Source organism: Thunnus maccoyii, chromosome 11 (genome assembly GCF_910596095.1).
Source record: "Thunnus maccoyii chromosome 11, fThuMac1.1, whole genome shotgun sequence".
Lineage (NCBI taxonomy): Eukaryota > Metazoa > Chordata > Actinopteri > Scombriformes > Scombridae > Thunnus > Thunnus maccoyii.
Window position 1 is genome coordinate 28706853 of NC_056543.1, and position 15480 is coordinate 28722332.

The window sequence follows — 15480 nt, forward strand, 5'->3', positions numbered from 1 at the left end:
GGAGTTTGACACTGGCAGGCTGTTTTCACATCCATCTGCTGAAGACATAAAGTTTCTCTGTGTTTATTGAAAATCCAATTTTAAGGGGTGGGCCTACGAGCAGGATTTATGACATCACAACTAGTTTGGAGCCAATCCCGGTCCAATATTCAGCTTACACAAGTGCAATGTGGAAACTTGAAGCTTCCAGTGCACATACACTGATAATGGACTTTACAGTGAAGTAGGAGACATATTGTGTCCAGCAGTTAAAGTTATGAGATGAAATATATTTTTGCATATTCATAGATTCTGTTTTTTTTTTAATGAGTGAGAAGGACTAGATGTAATTTTAAGGATTTTAACAAGATAATTTATTTATTTATTTTTTTGTGGAAAACCATATCAGACATAAATTATTATTCAAGGTAGAGTATTTTATGTACATCTTAAAACATGTCTGGAGGGTCCTCCAAACACTCCAGACATTGGTCTTTTAAATATTATTCAGTTGGTTGCATTTGTGCATAGCCGTACACAGATATCTATATTCTTTACCTCTTAAGTCCATCAAAATAGCAACAAAATGTGTGTTTCTATTCAAACCTGGTTCGTAATAAGGCAATTAAACCAATCATATTAGCCAGTAATGGGGGCCCACCCGTACATAAACAAATGGAACAAATACACAGACAAAATTATTCACAGAGAAATGTGCATTCTGAAAACCCCCAGTTATGGATGCCAAGATGAACCATGTAACCTAGATGTGTCTTTTTTCACAACATTAAAATTTTCCAATGTTTTAAAATAATCAGACCGGTTAAATAAATTCTGTTTTGCACAAACGTCTTGTTCTTCAACACTTTAACACTCCTGTGTTTTTGTGAAGAGAAATAAACCCCAAATTTCAAGATAGGGGGCGCTAGTGTGAGACTTTCATGCCCAGCGCATAAAAACCAACAAAGAAGAAAATTGTGTTCCTTGTGTGGCCGGAAGGCATAATTTCTTTTCTTTTTTCTATGGTTTCTTCCCACCCGCATTCTGTGATTAAGAAGTTCTGCGAGTAAGAATATCAGGGATTGGTTTACCCTGATATTCTTACCCTAACTTTCACTCCTCGTGCCTAAATCTAACCAATCTTAACAACGAAGGCAACGAGTATTAGCCAATCAGAGGCAGAGGAGGGCGGGTCTTCGCTTAATGCGGGTGGGAAAAAATAAGGCAGCCGGAAGAGGCGCGAAAATTGAAGGTAGGGAATAGAACATAAACTAACGGCTCGACAGCACAGTTGTAGGAATTGGTCGGGATTTTGATGCATAACACTCTTGTCTGAAAATGGACCCGACGGCGCGGTTCTTCACCAAGTTGAGGAAGCTGGCGGTGACTCTGGAAACAGAAACTGGAAAGCTTCAGCACTCCTTTGAAAACCGCAACAACGACGATGACAGCGGTGAGTGACACACTGACAAGCAAGCCCCGCTGTCCAGCCCTGACAGACTATGTATAAACCATTTACATTTTGTCAATATAACTGTTAATGTTCACATTTCAGAAACAACGGCGAAAGCAATGCGAGCATATCACGAACTGAACTGTGACGTCAGGAACTTCAAGGTATGATTTCCAAACGCCAAACTCTTTTAAAATCTCACATTTTAATGTCACACCATTTTAAGCAAATCATTAAAACGTTTTAACAAAGCAATTAACGTGTGTTCCGTTTAGACGGAATGTGCCAGGATGTACAACGTTGAATACATCGATATAGTGTTAACATATAGTAACTTATCTGTAGTGTAACTTTTCTTACAGTTAGAGTTGAGATGTTGTTAAAATAAACTCGTTGCCTCGCTACATGCAGAATGAATGATTTTTTTCTCATCATGAAGGTTTGTAAACACTTCACAAAGACTTTAAAAGTGCTATTCCTTCAACACTCTATCTGCAACATCAGCCACTATATCTCTATTAACTTTTAAAAGGAGAATTCACATCAACTCCGGTCTGGTCTTCATATAGGTGCAGGTGCAGGATCAGGTGGCTCAGCAGAAAGCACAGGTGAACGAGGTGAGCAGCTTCATTAAGGCCTGCAGGGTGATGGAGAAGAAGGTCACTGATGACATCCAGAGAATAAAGGGACACTGGGAAAAATATGGCTACCAGTCTCCCAGAGATACCCAGAGACCAAACAGTAAGTAATGACTGTATCAGTGGGAGTCAAACATTGTGGACTGTTATTAGTTTATCTGTTTCTGGGTTTCATGTTATTTTCTCTGTATAGTTATATTTATAACTGCTTCTTACACAGAAGCCAAAGTTCAGGAGTCAGAGGCGGAAGACGAAGCGGCGGATGAAAATGAAAACAAGTCAGGAGAAGAGGAGGAAAGCCAGGAGGAGTCTGGAGTGAGCCATTCTCCTGCGGGACCACCACCCTTCACTGACTTGCTGCGAACCCCGCAGCTCTCTGACTTTGGACTGTCTGAGATGCAGCTGAAGAGAACCCTGGCTGGGACAGAATGGTGCGCTGAAGTGCCGCCTATGCCTGAGATGAGCCTCCCTCAACCCACACTCAACGCGCCTGCAACACCACCCATGCCCATAACTCCCAAATGTGCTCTGCGGATGGATGAGGATGAGCTGCAACCACCCCAGATGCATGACTTTGGCATTTCTGAGCACACCATGTGTCTGAACAATGACTTCACCATGGACTTGTTCCGGAAGAACGTCGAGAAGCCCCAAAGGTACAGCATAATGACTATTACATAATGTGTACAGTATATAACCTTTATTGATCTCTACTGGCAACATGCAGGATTTGCAACAGCACTGCTAGAGTTGTTTTTACAGTCTATACTCACTGCCTCCTGCTCCTGTATCCATGTCTTCTGCCTTCCTCAGCAAACCAATGCAGGACCTCCCAGTACCACCAGTGAACTCTCTGATGGAGAGTTTGCAGACAAAAGGTATGAAATTGTTTGCAGTCTATGCCTTGTTTCTGACCAGGCATCCTTGGGTTTAACATTTTCCTAATAGCTGGAAGTCTGATCATTTTAGACTCACACATAGGAGTGGGTATCCCTCTAAATGTTTCAACAATGGTGTCAATATGATTTTTAAAGAATCTGCAAAATTGTGATTTAAATGAGGAACTACTTGTATAGACCTTAGATTTCAGCTTTACTTTCCCACTGTTCTCATTCCCTTTAGCAGACAACTTGGACTCTCCAGAGCCGCCCGTGTTTTGCACCCCGGGGTTCAAGATCAAAAAGACAAATGCTCATTGCACCCCGTCTGCACAAGGGGGCTCTGACCCAGAATCCCCCGGTTGCCCTGGAAACCTGCCCACCACCCCTGAGGTCCCAGAGTTTAAAACCCCATACGTGAACCGTCTGGTCAGCACCAAAAAGGTATAACTAATTTTTGTGTGAAATATTTAAATTCCGATATTTTTTTAGATTTTTCTTTTATCCTGACATTTTAAAATCGATTTTAGCTGATACCAATGTGAACAAAATTTCTTCATTTCCCTGTTCAGACTCACTGAACCACAGAATTACTGCTCATTGTGTGTGCCTTCTTTGCATATGTTTTGCAGAGTGCACGACAGCCTGAGCCTATCAACATGCAAGCTGACGATGACAGCCACACCTTCGAACTTCCAACTCATCATGCAGCAACCGGCTCCAAACGCAAGTGGGAATACGATGTCCCAGAGATATCCATCATAGGTGTGGAGGACAAGCAGACGCTGGAGATGCCTAACCTTGAGTCTGTTTTGGGAAACTCTTTACAAAGTGTAAGCGTGAAGCATCATTGGTGAAATTTCTATTTCCACAAGTCACACTGACTGCTGTGTTGCAAAATTGACTATATTTTTAGACACGCTAGCGGCATGGCTCTAGGGATGGAAATGTCGGGCTGTCAGTTGGTCGTTCCACCACTTTGTATTAGACTGAAATATCTCGACAAGCGTCAGATGGATTGCCAAAAGACTCACTAGAAAGGATTTATGATAATTCCTCACCTTAATATGGACTAACTAATCACTTGCTCATATAGAGTTTACAAATATAAAATAGAATTTTCTGGATTCTTGATTAGGTGTCCAAACACCACCAGTGTTAGAACCCTATTGTATTTGTCCTGGCTTTCTATTTTTAGATAGATTATGATACACTATAGAGGGAATTATTGCCCTAAAATAGCAAAAAAATGATTGCACATTTAACATTTTGGAAAGCAAATCTTGTAAACAACTAATATCAGTTCAACAAAGCACACAAATCATAAGCAACACAGAATTGCAAATGACACACAAAACATTTCTATGTACCAATTTATCAATAAATGTATCACAAGGTAATTATACAAAATATACTGTATTATACTTGTCCCGCACCTGGTCAGTCATGTGGGGCCAGTGAGCCAGGATTCATCATAATTGTTGTTGACTTCTGTACAGTGAAAAACAGATCAAATTGAGGCCATACAACAGCAGCCTTTGGTTGTTTGTTGTTTATTGAGAATGTAGAAAAGCGGTGGCATCAGAGGAAGCTCTGGTTAGGTTAAGATGTTGGCTGGTGAACAGGGAACACACCACATGATGTTTTACTATTACTGTTTTTTCCTGTCCAGCAGAGACTGTTTTGTCGAGCTGATCTAATTGTTTGCCGTTTTACCTGTCTTCCTGTTTGCCTCTAGAAAAGTGCAAAAAAGTTTAGTGAATTTGAAAACGTAGCTAAGGATCCCACTGTCAGCCGTCTGGAGCTGGATGGACCCACTCAGCAGTTCAGCTTGGGGACACCTTGCATCAGGGGGGACTACCAAGATCCCAGCACCCCAGAGAGGCCAGACCTCAGCTCTGTTACACAGGACATCTGTAAAGTAAGTCTTTTTTTTTCCATGAATAGCACATCTTTCCATTGAAAAGACTGCTTGTAGTTTTTGTCCTAGCTGATTTACTACCAATATTGTATATTTCTGATAAGTTTTTAGATTTAAATTTATTGTCCTGCCTTCAAGCAGTCTTTGGGTTAATTTCTTGCCATTACAAAAAAACTTCTTAAAATCTGTTTGACACAGGAATCAAATAACCTTTATCTTTTTGCTAAATAAAAATGTGTAAGATTCCTGACTTTCAAAACTCATAAAAAAAAACAACCCTGAAAATAGTGATGCCTAAGCATACGCTACATGTACAGAATGTCATAGCCAGATTTCTAACTGGTAAAATTCAACATTCCTGCCATTCTCTGCAACTACATTTACATATATTAGGGTTTACTATGAAGTATATTCATAATCTGCTTCTTTTGCACCTTTTTAACATATGATTTCTCTTTTATTTTGTAGCTTGTGTCCCAAACTCACTTGAAGAAAGCGACCACGGAAGTTGAGAATCCACATGTTAGACCAGAAAAAGCTAAAAACAGGTGAATTAGCCGAGAGAACAACACCTTCCCCTTTACATGCCCTTACTTATCAGTCATAAACATTTGTCCACGACTACAACTCCTCCTGTGGGCGTCCTTAAGTGGAGGCAGGTGTTTCAGCAGATCATGAATGACAGTATAGGAGAACTCAGTTGTGAAATGATAAGTACTGTACATTAATACATGCTTAAAATGTCCTTAAATCTGCTAGTGTTATAAATCATTGCTTATATGCTTATAAATGCTAAATATGGGGAGTTAAAGTAAAGCGTTACCAGATTTTTATAGAATCTCCCTCCTGAAGTTGCAGACAGCTGCGGGGTTGTAGAAAAGAATATTAGAGATGTTGAGGAATGTACTAACATTTGTCTCGCATGTTTAGATGATGATTTATGTTTTTAGTTCCATCTACCGTGTTGTTTTGTTTATGCTGTCCTGATAGCATTCATGCATGTAGATTTTTTTAAAAACTTATTTGTATTTTAACTGTCCTTCCATGCAGTCCTCTCTCCAGAGTTGTGACTTTGTCTCTGGTGTCAGAGAGCGAGTTTCAGAGTTTGCCAAGCTACCTGAGGCAGATGACTCTGCACAACCTCAACCAGACAGTCCACAACATCAACAACTTCATGGCAGAGTGTCGAGGTCAGTCTGTGGGGTTTACTGGGGGGTGACACTGACAGTAGATTGAGTGGGAATGAAGTAAGGAATGAATTTTTAATTTGAATATTTACAGCTGCAATTAATGATTGTTTTCATTATCAATTAATCTGCAAACCATTTTCTTGATTATCGTTTGGTCTATGAAATGTCAGAAAATGATGGAAAATGCTCATCACATTTCCACAGAGTTCTTGCTCATGTCATCAAATGTTTTTGTTTTAGTAACTCGTAACACTGAAGAAGCTGCAACCAGAGAACTTCTGACTTATTCTTTTTTGGCATTTAAAAAAAAAAAAAGGCTTTATCAAAATGACTTGTCACTCAAAACCCAGTCAAGACTACACAGAGACCAAAACAAGGCGATTCCTCCAGTTTAAATGCATAAAATAAAACAGAAAGGCAGATTATACAGATATAGCTGAATATTGTTGGTTTCATACTCGTGGTAACTCGTAACATTCAGACAGCTTTTGTTATTCACTTGAAAAACAACTAATTCTACCAAATAACTTTACAGCCAAGCAAAATAAAGTATGTCAGGACCAGAGGTTGCTGTGATAATATCGTTGGTACCTAGAAAAAGAAACAATATGGGAACTATTAAGAAAACTTTTTGGACTTGCAGCTGTTGTCTAATGCATCTAATCCGTAGCTGTTCTGTGGTGCCCTCTGCAGGAAAAAAAACAGAGTTTCAGATGGAGGAGCTGAGGAGGATTACCAGTGTTGGAACCAAGACCCCTGTATACATCCTGTGTCTAAGCGAGCTCAAGAGGCTGGAGCATGTTGGAGGGTCTGTGTACAAACTGAACTTACACAACTGAAGGTGGCTTGGATATATCACACTTTTTGTGACTGAGATCTGGTCTCAACCCAACTCACAAAAGCCTTCTTATACTTTCATCTTCTAGTCATAGAGATGCTGGACTCTGGCAACCTCTGACTTCACTACATTACAAGAGAACTGCAGCTAATTAAATTTAAGCTAAGATAGCCAAATACAAGCATGATGACATCTTTATCTAGAAGGTCTAGACTGTAAATAGTTCTTATGCATGACTGGTAAATAATTTGCACTTTTGTAGATTTGTTATAGATTAAAACTGACCTGTAGTCAGCACACATTGCTGCACATACAGTATAAAATGCCTCATTCAAATTTATTGTGTTTTTATTGTGTTACATTTAAAGCAAAAACAAAGTATAACAATAAAATGTCAAGCTGATGATGGATAAAAGAAGTAAACTTTGATATTGCTGATATTGTGTGATCTGAACTCTAGTAGACAGCATGAAAAATTAAAGCCAAAACAGTAGAGCCTGATGTCACTCAGTAGTCCCAGATTTCCACCATCGCCAGCGTGTAATAAAAGTCTTGCAATGACCGGGGGGACGCTGGCTGTCAAATGTGTTCAAAATTCTTTCAAGAGTTTGAAGTTGCAGGTGATCCCTGCCACAGCTCAGCACAGTATCTACACGTAGTAAGGCACAATATAATGAAAATATATAGTAATATAATACAGTAAAAACACACTAAGAAATATGTCAACTTATGTACAAACTTGAATTATATATGAGGTAGTATATATCTGAAAGTATTTGTAGTAGAGCTGTGCAAATGGCATTGTAAACATATGGCAATAGTGCAAAAATGACAACATGGGAAAACTCATCTCATCAGCAGGATCATATGATATGATGGAAAGCTCCAGAACAGCTACTTAATGGACCTTGTGGTTAGATTGTTTTGTTGTCTACTGTAGGATGGAGTTCAGTATTGAGTAGACTCCCTTCATTGACAAAGAGGGGCCCTGCTGAAACCATGAAAAACATCCCCAGAACAAAAGTACACAAAAGTTTATGGACAGCTGGTGTCCACATACTTTTGGCCATATAATCTAAGTTAGATTTGGTCTTTTTAATGTGGGCATATGGTAAACATGTTAAATAAAACAGTGACATTCATCCCTCCATTATCTTCAAAGCCCAGTTGTTGAGGATAAGGAGAACCACACTATATACTGCTGTTAAGACCGGCACAATCACTTATCTGCACTGAATGTAAGCCAGATGTTATATTCCCCAATTATTTATTTCTAAGCAACAGCTGCCGCTGTAGCACGGTGACATTTTCAACAAGCACGCTGTCTGGTTGTACTGAGTTAGTTAGTGAGCAACAGCATCCAGCACAAGCAGCGGGCGTTCACTAACGCTAATGCCATTTAATGCGATTTCACTAATATTTGGTGTGATTATTTATCATTTCACACCATTAGCTTTGTTTCAGCGCGGCGTGAGTGAAAGATCGTATGTCAGTGACGTCACACCGTGCTGGTGCAATTAGATCGTTGAACGCAAACGACCGATGATGACGGTGCTACCGTTTTTTTTCTTTCACCGACTGGCTGTGTCGGCCACCATTTTGGGAGTCAAAACACCCAACAAATAGTAGCGCACACCTCCACGCTTCTCCGTGGCCTTACTATGGTGCACACATGTGTGGTGGCAGGCTGTAGGAACAGAAGGACGCCCGGCACCACCTTATCTTTCTACCGATTCCCCCGGGACCCCGAGAGGAAGCAGCGCTGGATAGCTGCTGTGAACCGGGAGGGCTGGGTGCCCAACGACGGCAGTCGGCTGTGTAGTACTCACTTCATCTCAGGTATGAATGCAGTACAACTACACTACAGCAGAAAGTACCACAGTTTGTTTTCTTACACATCACATTTCTGTCGTTGGAATTCCTCAGAGAGATAAATCCCGAGAGGCTGAAAGTGCATTTTCTTTAGTTTCACTTTTTGTGGTTTGATAAAATGTGACGCTAGTGAGTACAGTGTCATATTTGGCCTCACTTTTATTTTCGGGCTACCACTAGGCCTGTATAGTTAGTTCTCTATCGATTAATCTATTATGTTTGATTAGACAATAATTAAATCTTTCAATTAGCTTACCCTTAACAAGTTGACATTTCCAAATTATTTATACTTTGCCTACCAGCTTGTTATGATTTGAGCCAGTTCTGTTTTCTTCTCTGTAAAATAAGGAGATTTGTGTTATTGCTACATCTGTTTCTCTGGTGCCTGCATATTTTCAATATTGTAAGTTTCCATGCTATTCTTGATGTAAAGTTATTGTTAACACCTATTAGTGATTTATTACATGAACATGCATCACAGAGTTTTTTCTTCTCAGGTTTGTACGTTGTAATTTAAGTGTCATACAAAATATTAGACTACAGTAATTCATAACATTAAGAATTTGTCTATTAGTAAAGAAAATACTTTGGCTTAGCAGCACTGTGGTTTGAATCCTGAGCCAACCCTAAAAATCAGTTACCCTTTCAGCTCTTATCAAACCGCTCACTTTGCTCTTTTTGGGTGTGACAATGTGCCAGCTTAGGTGGGGAAAAACATGGCTGCTTGCCCAGTACAATTTGTCCTCATTTACTCTACTGACTAAGGTAGAGTTTTATTGGTGAAAGTGCCATGGAAAGACATTTCCATTTTTCTCAATATTTTTTTTTACTGCCTTCCTGTTTACTACATCCTCTCTTTCCACATGCAGGTAAACAGGTGAAGAACCCACGTTCGCCAGATTATGTTCCTTCTGTGTTCACGACAGCTCCCTTGTCCCCAGAGATGAAGGAGCCGGGTGCCTTAGAGATCCTGGACAAGCAGGAAGCACGAGTGGAGGCGGCCAACGCCTTGTTGTTCCTGCAGGGCCAGGGCAGGTCGGTGGTGGGCGAGCGGGGTCAGGCTGAACATCCTGCGGAGAGGGAGCAGGAGGCCGTGGTGGAGGAAAGTGCCTCCTCTTCCCTCAGCACTGATGAAGATGACGATGATGATGATGAATCTGTGAGTGACAGCAAGAAAGGAAAGTTTGCTCAGACGTCTGATACACCGGTTAACTTTGATGACATCCTGAAAGCCTTGAAGAAGGAGAACCAGACTCTCAGGGAGTCTGTGGAGAAAATGTCCCTCTCTGAGAACTCCTTGAGGAACGATGCAGAGAAGGTGAAGTTTTACACCGGTTTACCCAACTATTTTGTTTTAGAGACAGTCATGTGGCTCCTGGCACCTCATATGGATGGTATCAAGAACATGAAGCTCTCCAAGTTCCAGCAGCTTCTGCTGACACTGATGCGACTCCGTCTGGACCTCCGCAACCAAGACCTGGCCTACCGCTTTGGTGTCAAAGTCGGCACGGTAACCAGAACCGTGCATCGGATGGTCAACATCATGTCCTCCACCCTGGTGCCCACAGCTGTCTTCTGGCCCTCCAGAGCCGAGCTGCGCAAAAACCTACCGGCGGCCCTGCACTCGTCCTACCCTGACTGCGCGGTCATCATAGACTGTTTCATGGTGCCTTTTGAGGAGCCGGTTTCCCGGGGCAACGACCAGCAGCAACAACAGGTGGTGGGGACAAGTTGTAACGTGTTAAAATATCTGATTGGTGTGGCTCCGCAGGGCGTTGTCACCTTCGTCTCTAGGGGTGTGCTGGGAAACGTCAGCGACAAGAGCCTGGCTGAGGGCTGCGGGTTTCTGTGCAAGCTTCTGCCAGGCGATGTCGTATTGGCGAGTCGAGATCTCGACATCGCCGATTCTGTGGCTGCCCGCGGAGCCCTGTTTAAAATCGCTGGTATCTACCAAGGAGAAGCGTACGGGAGCTCAGAGAGCTCACCACTGACTAACGCTTCCTCTGAGACAGTGAGCGTGCAGACGCATGTGAAGAGGGTGATCTCCATGGTGAAGCAGAGGTACGCCATGCTTACAGGTCCTGTGGAGAGCCCCTTTACCACGGCCTCTGAGCGCACGTCGAACCTCTCAACCTTTGATAAGATTGTGCAAGTTGCCTGTGCCTTAAACAACCTGTGCATCTCTGCCGCTCCACTAGAGTGATTCGTACAGAAATGCCTAGTCTTCCTTAATGCTGGTCAGGCACATAAGTTCCCTTTACTGCTTTGGACCTTATTCCATGCTCTCCCACTACATCCTTGTGTCAACAAGACATGATTACTACAGAACATTGATTTATACTCACCCACTTTGATTTACTCAGTCGGTGTATGTGTTACTCCCTGTTATTTATGACAGATCATACTTGCAAATACAAGCACTTCTCCCAAAGCCAGAAACCGCACTGCAAAGATGTGATGTCATTAAGTTATGCAACTCAACTAAATGAGGATTTTGTTTTGTATTTGAGTTTGGAATGACAATGACGTGAGTAAAATGCACCTGAAACTCATTGTCATTAGCCATTTGTAAATACTGAGGTATATAAGCGGCAGTTTGGGTGATCCAGGCAAAATGTTCCCACTAATCCCATTTTTTTTTTCATTCCCACAAATTCCACAAATCACTGATTCCTCCCTGTATTGTAGAGAGGTGGTTTGTTGGTGAAGCCAGCTGTTTGCCCATTCTGTGTAATATAGAAAAACAAGATCAGTACATACAATACAAAAAGAAATAAAAGGGGTTCAGACAAGAACAGCATGCACAGTAATACAGCTGTCAGAAGAAGAAGTCTCTCCTGCTTGTTCACCATGCTGGGATAGAAACGTGCCATGGTCAATGACGGTTATGATAGATTACTGGGTGAAAACTAACCTTTATTTTGGCATTGTCACACATTTTGCTAGCCAACTAGATTTTTAACAATAGGATGACTAGCTACCTGTCAGCACGGACAAACATACCACACACAGACCAATTTGTTTGTGCCAGAGTCTAGTGATCATTTATCTGTTGTGCTCTCTGGCGTTATAGAAACACAACTCATTTCCAGGGTTTCTGACAACAGCTTCCTTCCTTGGAATGGCAATGTCTACTTCAACAAGGCTACTGGTATTGATGATTTTTACACAAATTGTACAGCCTTCCCTACATGGACTTCTGCTATTGGTTGGTGAAATAACTGAAATGGACCAAATAGAAATATTTTTCACGACAGGTCAAGGTGAGCTGTGAGACAGTGCTCATGGAGCGTTAGGCCAGGCGGATGCTTGTCCACTCAGTGGTTCCAACCTCAGCTGTATAATTAAAAATGATGTCAATATTTACTATGCCACAATAGTGTTTAAGGTTTTGCAGGTTACATTTTTAAAAGTATTGAAGTACAGCATTTCAACGAACAATTAAGTCTTCTAATTTAATAGGAAGCTTGAGATTTCTCAAAAATTGTCTTGTTATTGAGGAAGACAAACACCGTTTCCCATCTTTCCACCCTAACCTTCCATAACATATACGTCAGTCTGCAGGGCAAACTCATTAAATACAGCTCAATAGATATGTTCTTTACAGTCATATTGAATCAGAGTATCATAAGAAGTGATTGAAAGAGATGTTATGAGATGGGGTTTTTTTTTTTTTCTCGCTGAAGGCAACCAGTGTTCCCTATGAGTTTTTTTTTTTCACAGTGTTGTTTGACGGGGTTTAATTAACACTTTGTTTAGCTGAGCACAACGTCATCTTCAGCAGAATGTACATTGAATTTGTGACAAATGAATTCTCTTTGCCTTTAGGCCATTCAATGTGTTCTGTGTTCTAATTGATCATAAGCGTTTTGGATCACAATTGTATAACAGAGACGTTTGTGTCCGTTAGAGTACAAGGCTGGAGGCTACTTTCAAGACGTCAAGGTTTCTCTGCTAAAGAACTGATTTTTTTGATGTTTTTAATAGTTTGTCAAATAACCTGAAAAAATTGTTTTGATATGTGTCTTGGAAAAAAAAAAAAGATCTCATGATTATTTCAGAGTTGTTTGCATAAGAAGACTGTGCTTCTTGAAATGCCTCTTTGGTTGTCCTCCATTGCTGGTGCCTTAGTTTGTAAAGCTGGTACTGCTGTTACAAATCAGCCTGCGTTTTCTACAGATATTTATTTTTGCATCATACAGTATGCTTTAGACCCTAAATGTGTATGTATACCCAATTAACACTATCGTGTGAAGCATCTTTTATTTGAGGTTTTTATTCCTTGGCATTATTCACTTACCTGTGTGTGTGTGTGTGTGTGTGTATACAGTTTTAAAAAAAATGTTCCTACTTCTTTTTTATGTTTTATAATATTTCCCTTCTAGCATTTAATGTGTATAAATTCCAAATGATGTTATTATACGTAGATTTTAACTTATTTTCACGTATCTCAGAAGTTGTGTGGGATTAAACATTACAACGGCAGTTCTTGTGCTTTGGCTCAGGGCCTGAATTTAATAGCGAACCCGTTTCTTACAGGTTTCCACATGTTAAGAAGCTTGCTGCTGCAGCAGAGACTAATCAGAGACTAAACAGGCTCAGCTCTGGTGTCGAGCTTTAAAAGGTGTTGCGTTGTGTGCAGTGTTGGGTTCAGACAGGCATGCTATGGTAGCACAAAGTGGAATGTGCCTTCTGTTCTCTGGCCTCTGGATGTCCACTCTCATGCATGGCTATGTGTGTCTTTTTTTGACCGGATATGTTCTTCATGTTGTTGTAATGAATGCTGTCGGGGTTCCTTAAGCACATCTTTTTTCTTGAATTTTCTGCAGGTGAGGTGACATCCTCCTTTTTATTCATCCATGATGGTTATTACTGCTTCTGTTAACTACCCAGTTGGTCTTCTGTTTATTCCAAACAAACCAGGAACATGAGATGCATAAACACCAAGGTTGATGGAAAGAATTCAGAGATCATTAATGACCTTAAACAGTTTTTATCTTCAGTAATACTTGTGCTTTATTGGATAGCAGACATGCTTCCCTTCAGATGCAATTTTTTAAATAATTACCACACTGATAACTGTAAATTGATAACCTCAATTAAAGGTTGGTAAAGAAAGACTGGAGAGTTTCTGCTTTAAATCCCAGTTTGTTTGGGGCAGTTTGGAGGTGGGACCAGTGTTTTCTTAGGATTGTCCTAAACACCTGCTGCTGCTGCTGCTGCTGCTGCTGCTGCTGCTGCTGCTGCTGCTGCTGCTGCTGCTGAAAGCATTAAATGCATCACTTCCTGTGTACTATAGGAAAGATTGTCAAGTAAAACCTGCCAGATACCTGTGTTAAGAATAGTCAATGGAAACAGGTAGAGTGATGCTGATGATACTTCCACTAAGATGATTGATGGTTCACTTTTTATAGACATCTGATAAGCTTCTAGGTTAAGTTTAAACTGGTCAGTATAGATGAATTTTTGTGAACCCAATATTTTGTCTAACCAACGTATATCTGTCTCCTCTCACATCTCAAACTACACTTCTGTCATCATGCCTTTATTGTTCCAGGTGCATGTGCTTCCATGATATGTAAAGGTTTCAATTTTTTGTTCAGTTTGTCTTCATTATTGCCTCTGTGACTGAAAAATTAAAGTTTGGGAAATGCAAGAGTCTTTTGATGCTTCTTTTCCAGTTTGTCCATCTGTGCATAAAGGTATTTAAGTTTTCTTTTGAGTATTTTGTCCCCTGTTTTGACCATGTACTCGACAACTGATCGTAGACTATAGACATTTATTTGCTTTTACACTGATTCATGCTTTGCTTTCATTGCTCATCTGTAAAGATTCCTTCCAAGGCTGAAGAGGAGTGACTGAGTAATGTCCTGATATTTTTTCATTTATCAGAGAGAAATGCATTGGAGGAAGCCCCGCCTAGAATATGTGCGGTCAGAGAGGGGGAAAGTAAGAAGTCTCACTCTGCTCCTATTTAAAGCTACTATGTGTAGAATTTGGCATTTGCAGCCTTTGGCGCCTCCATGTGGTTATCAACGAAGACATTGTGCGTACATAGTCACTAGGATTGTCTCATTTTTCTTTCAACAAAAACATGTCATTAGAATTATGTGAAAGTTGCTATTAAGTCACATGAAACTGCTCTTCGTGGCTTTAAATATCCATCATTCATTGTAATGTGCATTCTGGGACTTTTTTTAGTTTTGTGTTATAATCAGGGCTTGTTCTTGGAAATAAAAGATATAGCCTAATGATACACTTTGTTCTTTTCCAGTCACCTTTTACAACACTGCCAATGCTTTGCCTTCCTTTATAGACTTATAGTCATTCTGACGTTTCCTGGCTGACAGTAAAAGTAACTTTTTTAGTGTCCTCTTTGACAATAATTCAGTTTTCATACTGGTTGAAATCATTTGAGTAGTAATCACATGAATGGTGTAACATGTTATAAATAAGATTTCAAAACTTTGCTAAGAATCATGTAAGTTACCTAAAGACAGTGTAAGTTCATATAAAATTGAAATAAAGTGAATTTTAAGATTTGACATCACATAAATATTTTAAAGATTGTTTAAAAAAAACCCAAAACAAAACATTTCCATGTTTCCTATTAACAAACTCGTCGTATCGTATCATTTACGTATTCTGTGTGCTGAGATCACTTTCGACATGACTGTTCCGTGAGATATTTTACTATCACAAATCAAAAAG

At 40.3% G+C, this 15480-nt stretch overlaps 2 protein-coding genes across 4 annotated transcripts; both read left to right on the forward strand.

Annotated features, from left to right (window-relative positions):
- Positions 1–1000: 1000 nt before the first annotated feature.
- On the forward strand, positions 1001–7233 carry ska3 (spindle and kinetochore associated complex subunit 3). 3 transcript variants are annotated; one of them, XM_042426589.1, is made up of 12 exons: positions 1001–1231; positions 1348–1432; positions 1535–1596; positions 2002–2173; positions 2291–2726; positions 2884–2948; positions 3193–3392; positions 3581–3781; positions 4687–4869; positions 5338–5417; positions 5920–6059; positions 6753–7233. In XM_042426589.1, exons 3-12 carry the CDS (start codon positions 1552–1554, stop codon positions 6896–6898), a joined length of 1668 nt encoding a protein of 555 aa, XP_042282523.1. In that variant the 5' UTR covers positions 1001–1231; positions 1348–1432; positions 1535–1551; the 3' UTR covers positions 6899–7233. The 3 variants fall into 3 exon arrangements, with proteins under 3 accessions (XP_042282523.1, XP_042282521.1, XP_042282522.1); XM_042426587.1 differs by lacking the exon at positions 1001–1231 and having other exon boundaries at positions 1238–1432; XM_042426588.1 differs by lacking the exon at positions 1001–1231 and having other exon boundaries at positions 1238–1432; positions 3196–3392.
- Positions 7234–7324: 91 nt separating this feature from the next.
- Positions 7325–13254, forward strand: LOC121907178. Its single transcript, XM_042426590.1, has 2 exons — positions 7325–8736; positions 9639–13254. The coding sequence occupies exons 1-2, from the start codon at positions 8559–8561 to the stop codon at positions 10970–10972; spliced, it is 1512 nt and encodes a 503-aa protein (XP_042282524.1). The 5' UTR covers positions 7325–8558; the 3' UTR covers positions 10973–13254.
- Positions 13255–15480: the final 2226 nt, after the last annotated feature.

Coding starts and splice junctions, on each gene's coding strand:
- ska3 (XM_042426587.1), top strand. CDS start 1,318: ATGGACCCGACGGCGCGGTTCTTCACCAAGTTGAGGAAGCTGGCGGTG. Junction 2,174..2,290: donor AGATACCCAGAGACCAAACA/GTAAGTAATGAC, acceptor CTTCTTACACAG/AAGCCAAAGTTCAGGAGTCA. Junction 3,782..4,686: donor TGGGAAACTCTTTACAAAGT/GTAAGCGTGAAG, acceptor GTTTGCCTCTAG/AAAAGTGCAAAAAAGTTTAG.
- LOC121907178 (XM_042426590.1), top strand. CDS start 8,559: ATGGTGCACACATGTGTGGTGGCAGGCTGTAGGAACAGAAGGACGCCC. Junction 8,737..9,638: donor TAGTACTCACTTCATCTCAG/GTATGAATGCAG, acceptor TTCCACATGCAG/GTAAACAGGTGAAGAACCCA.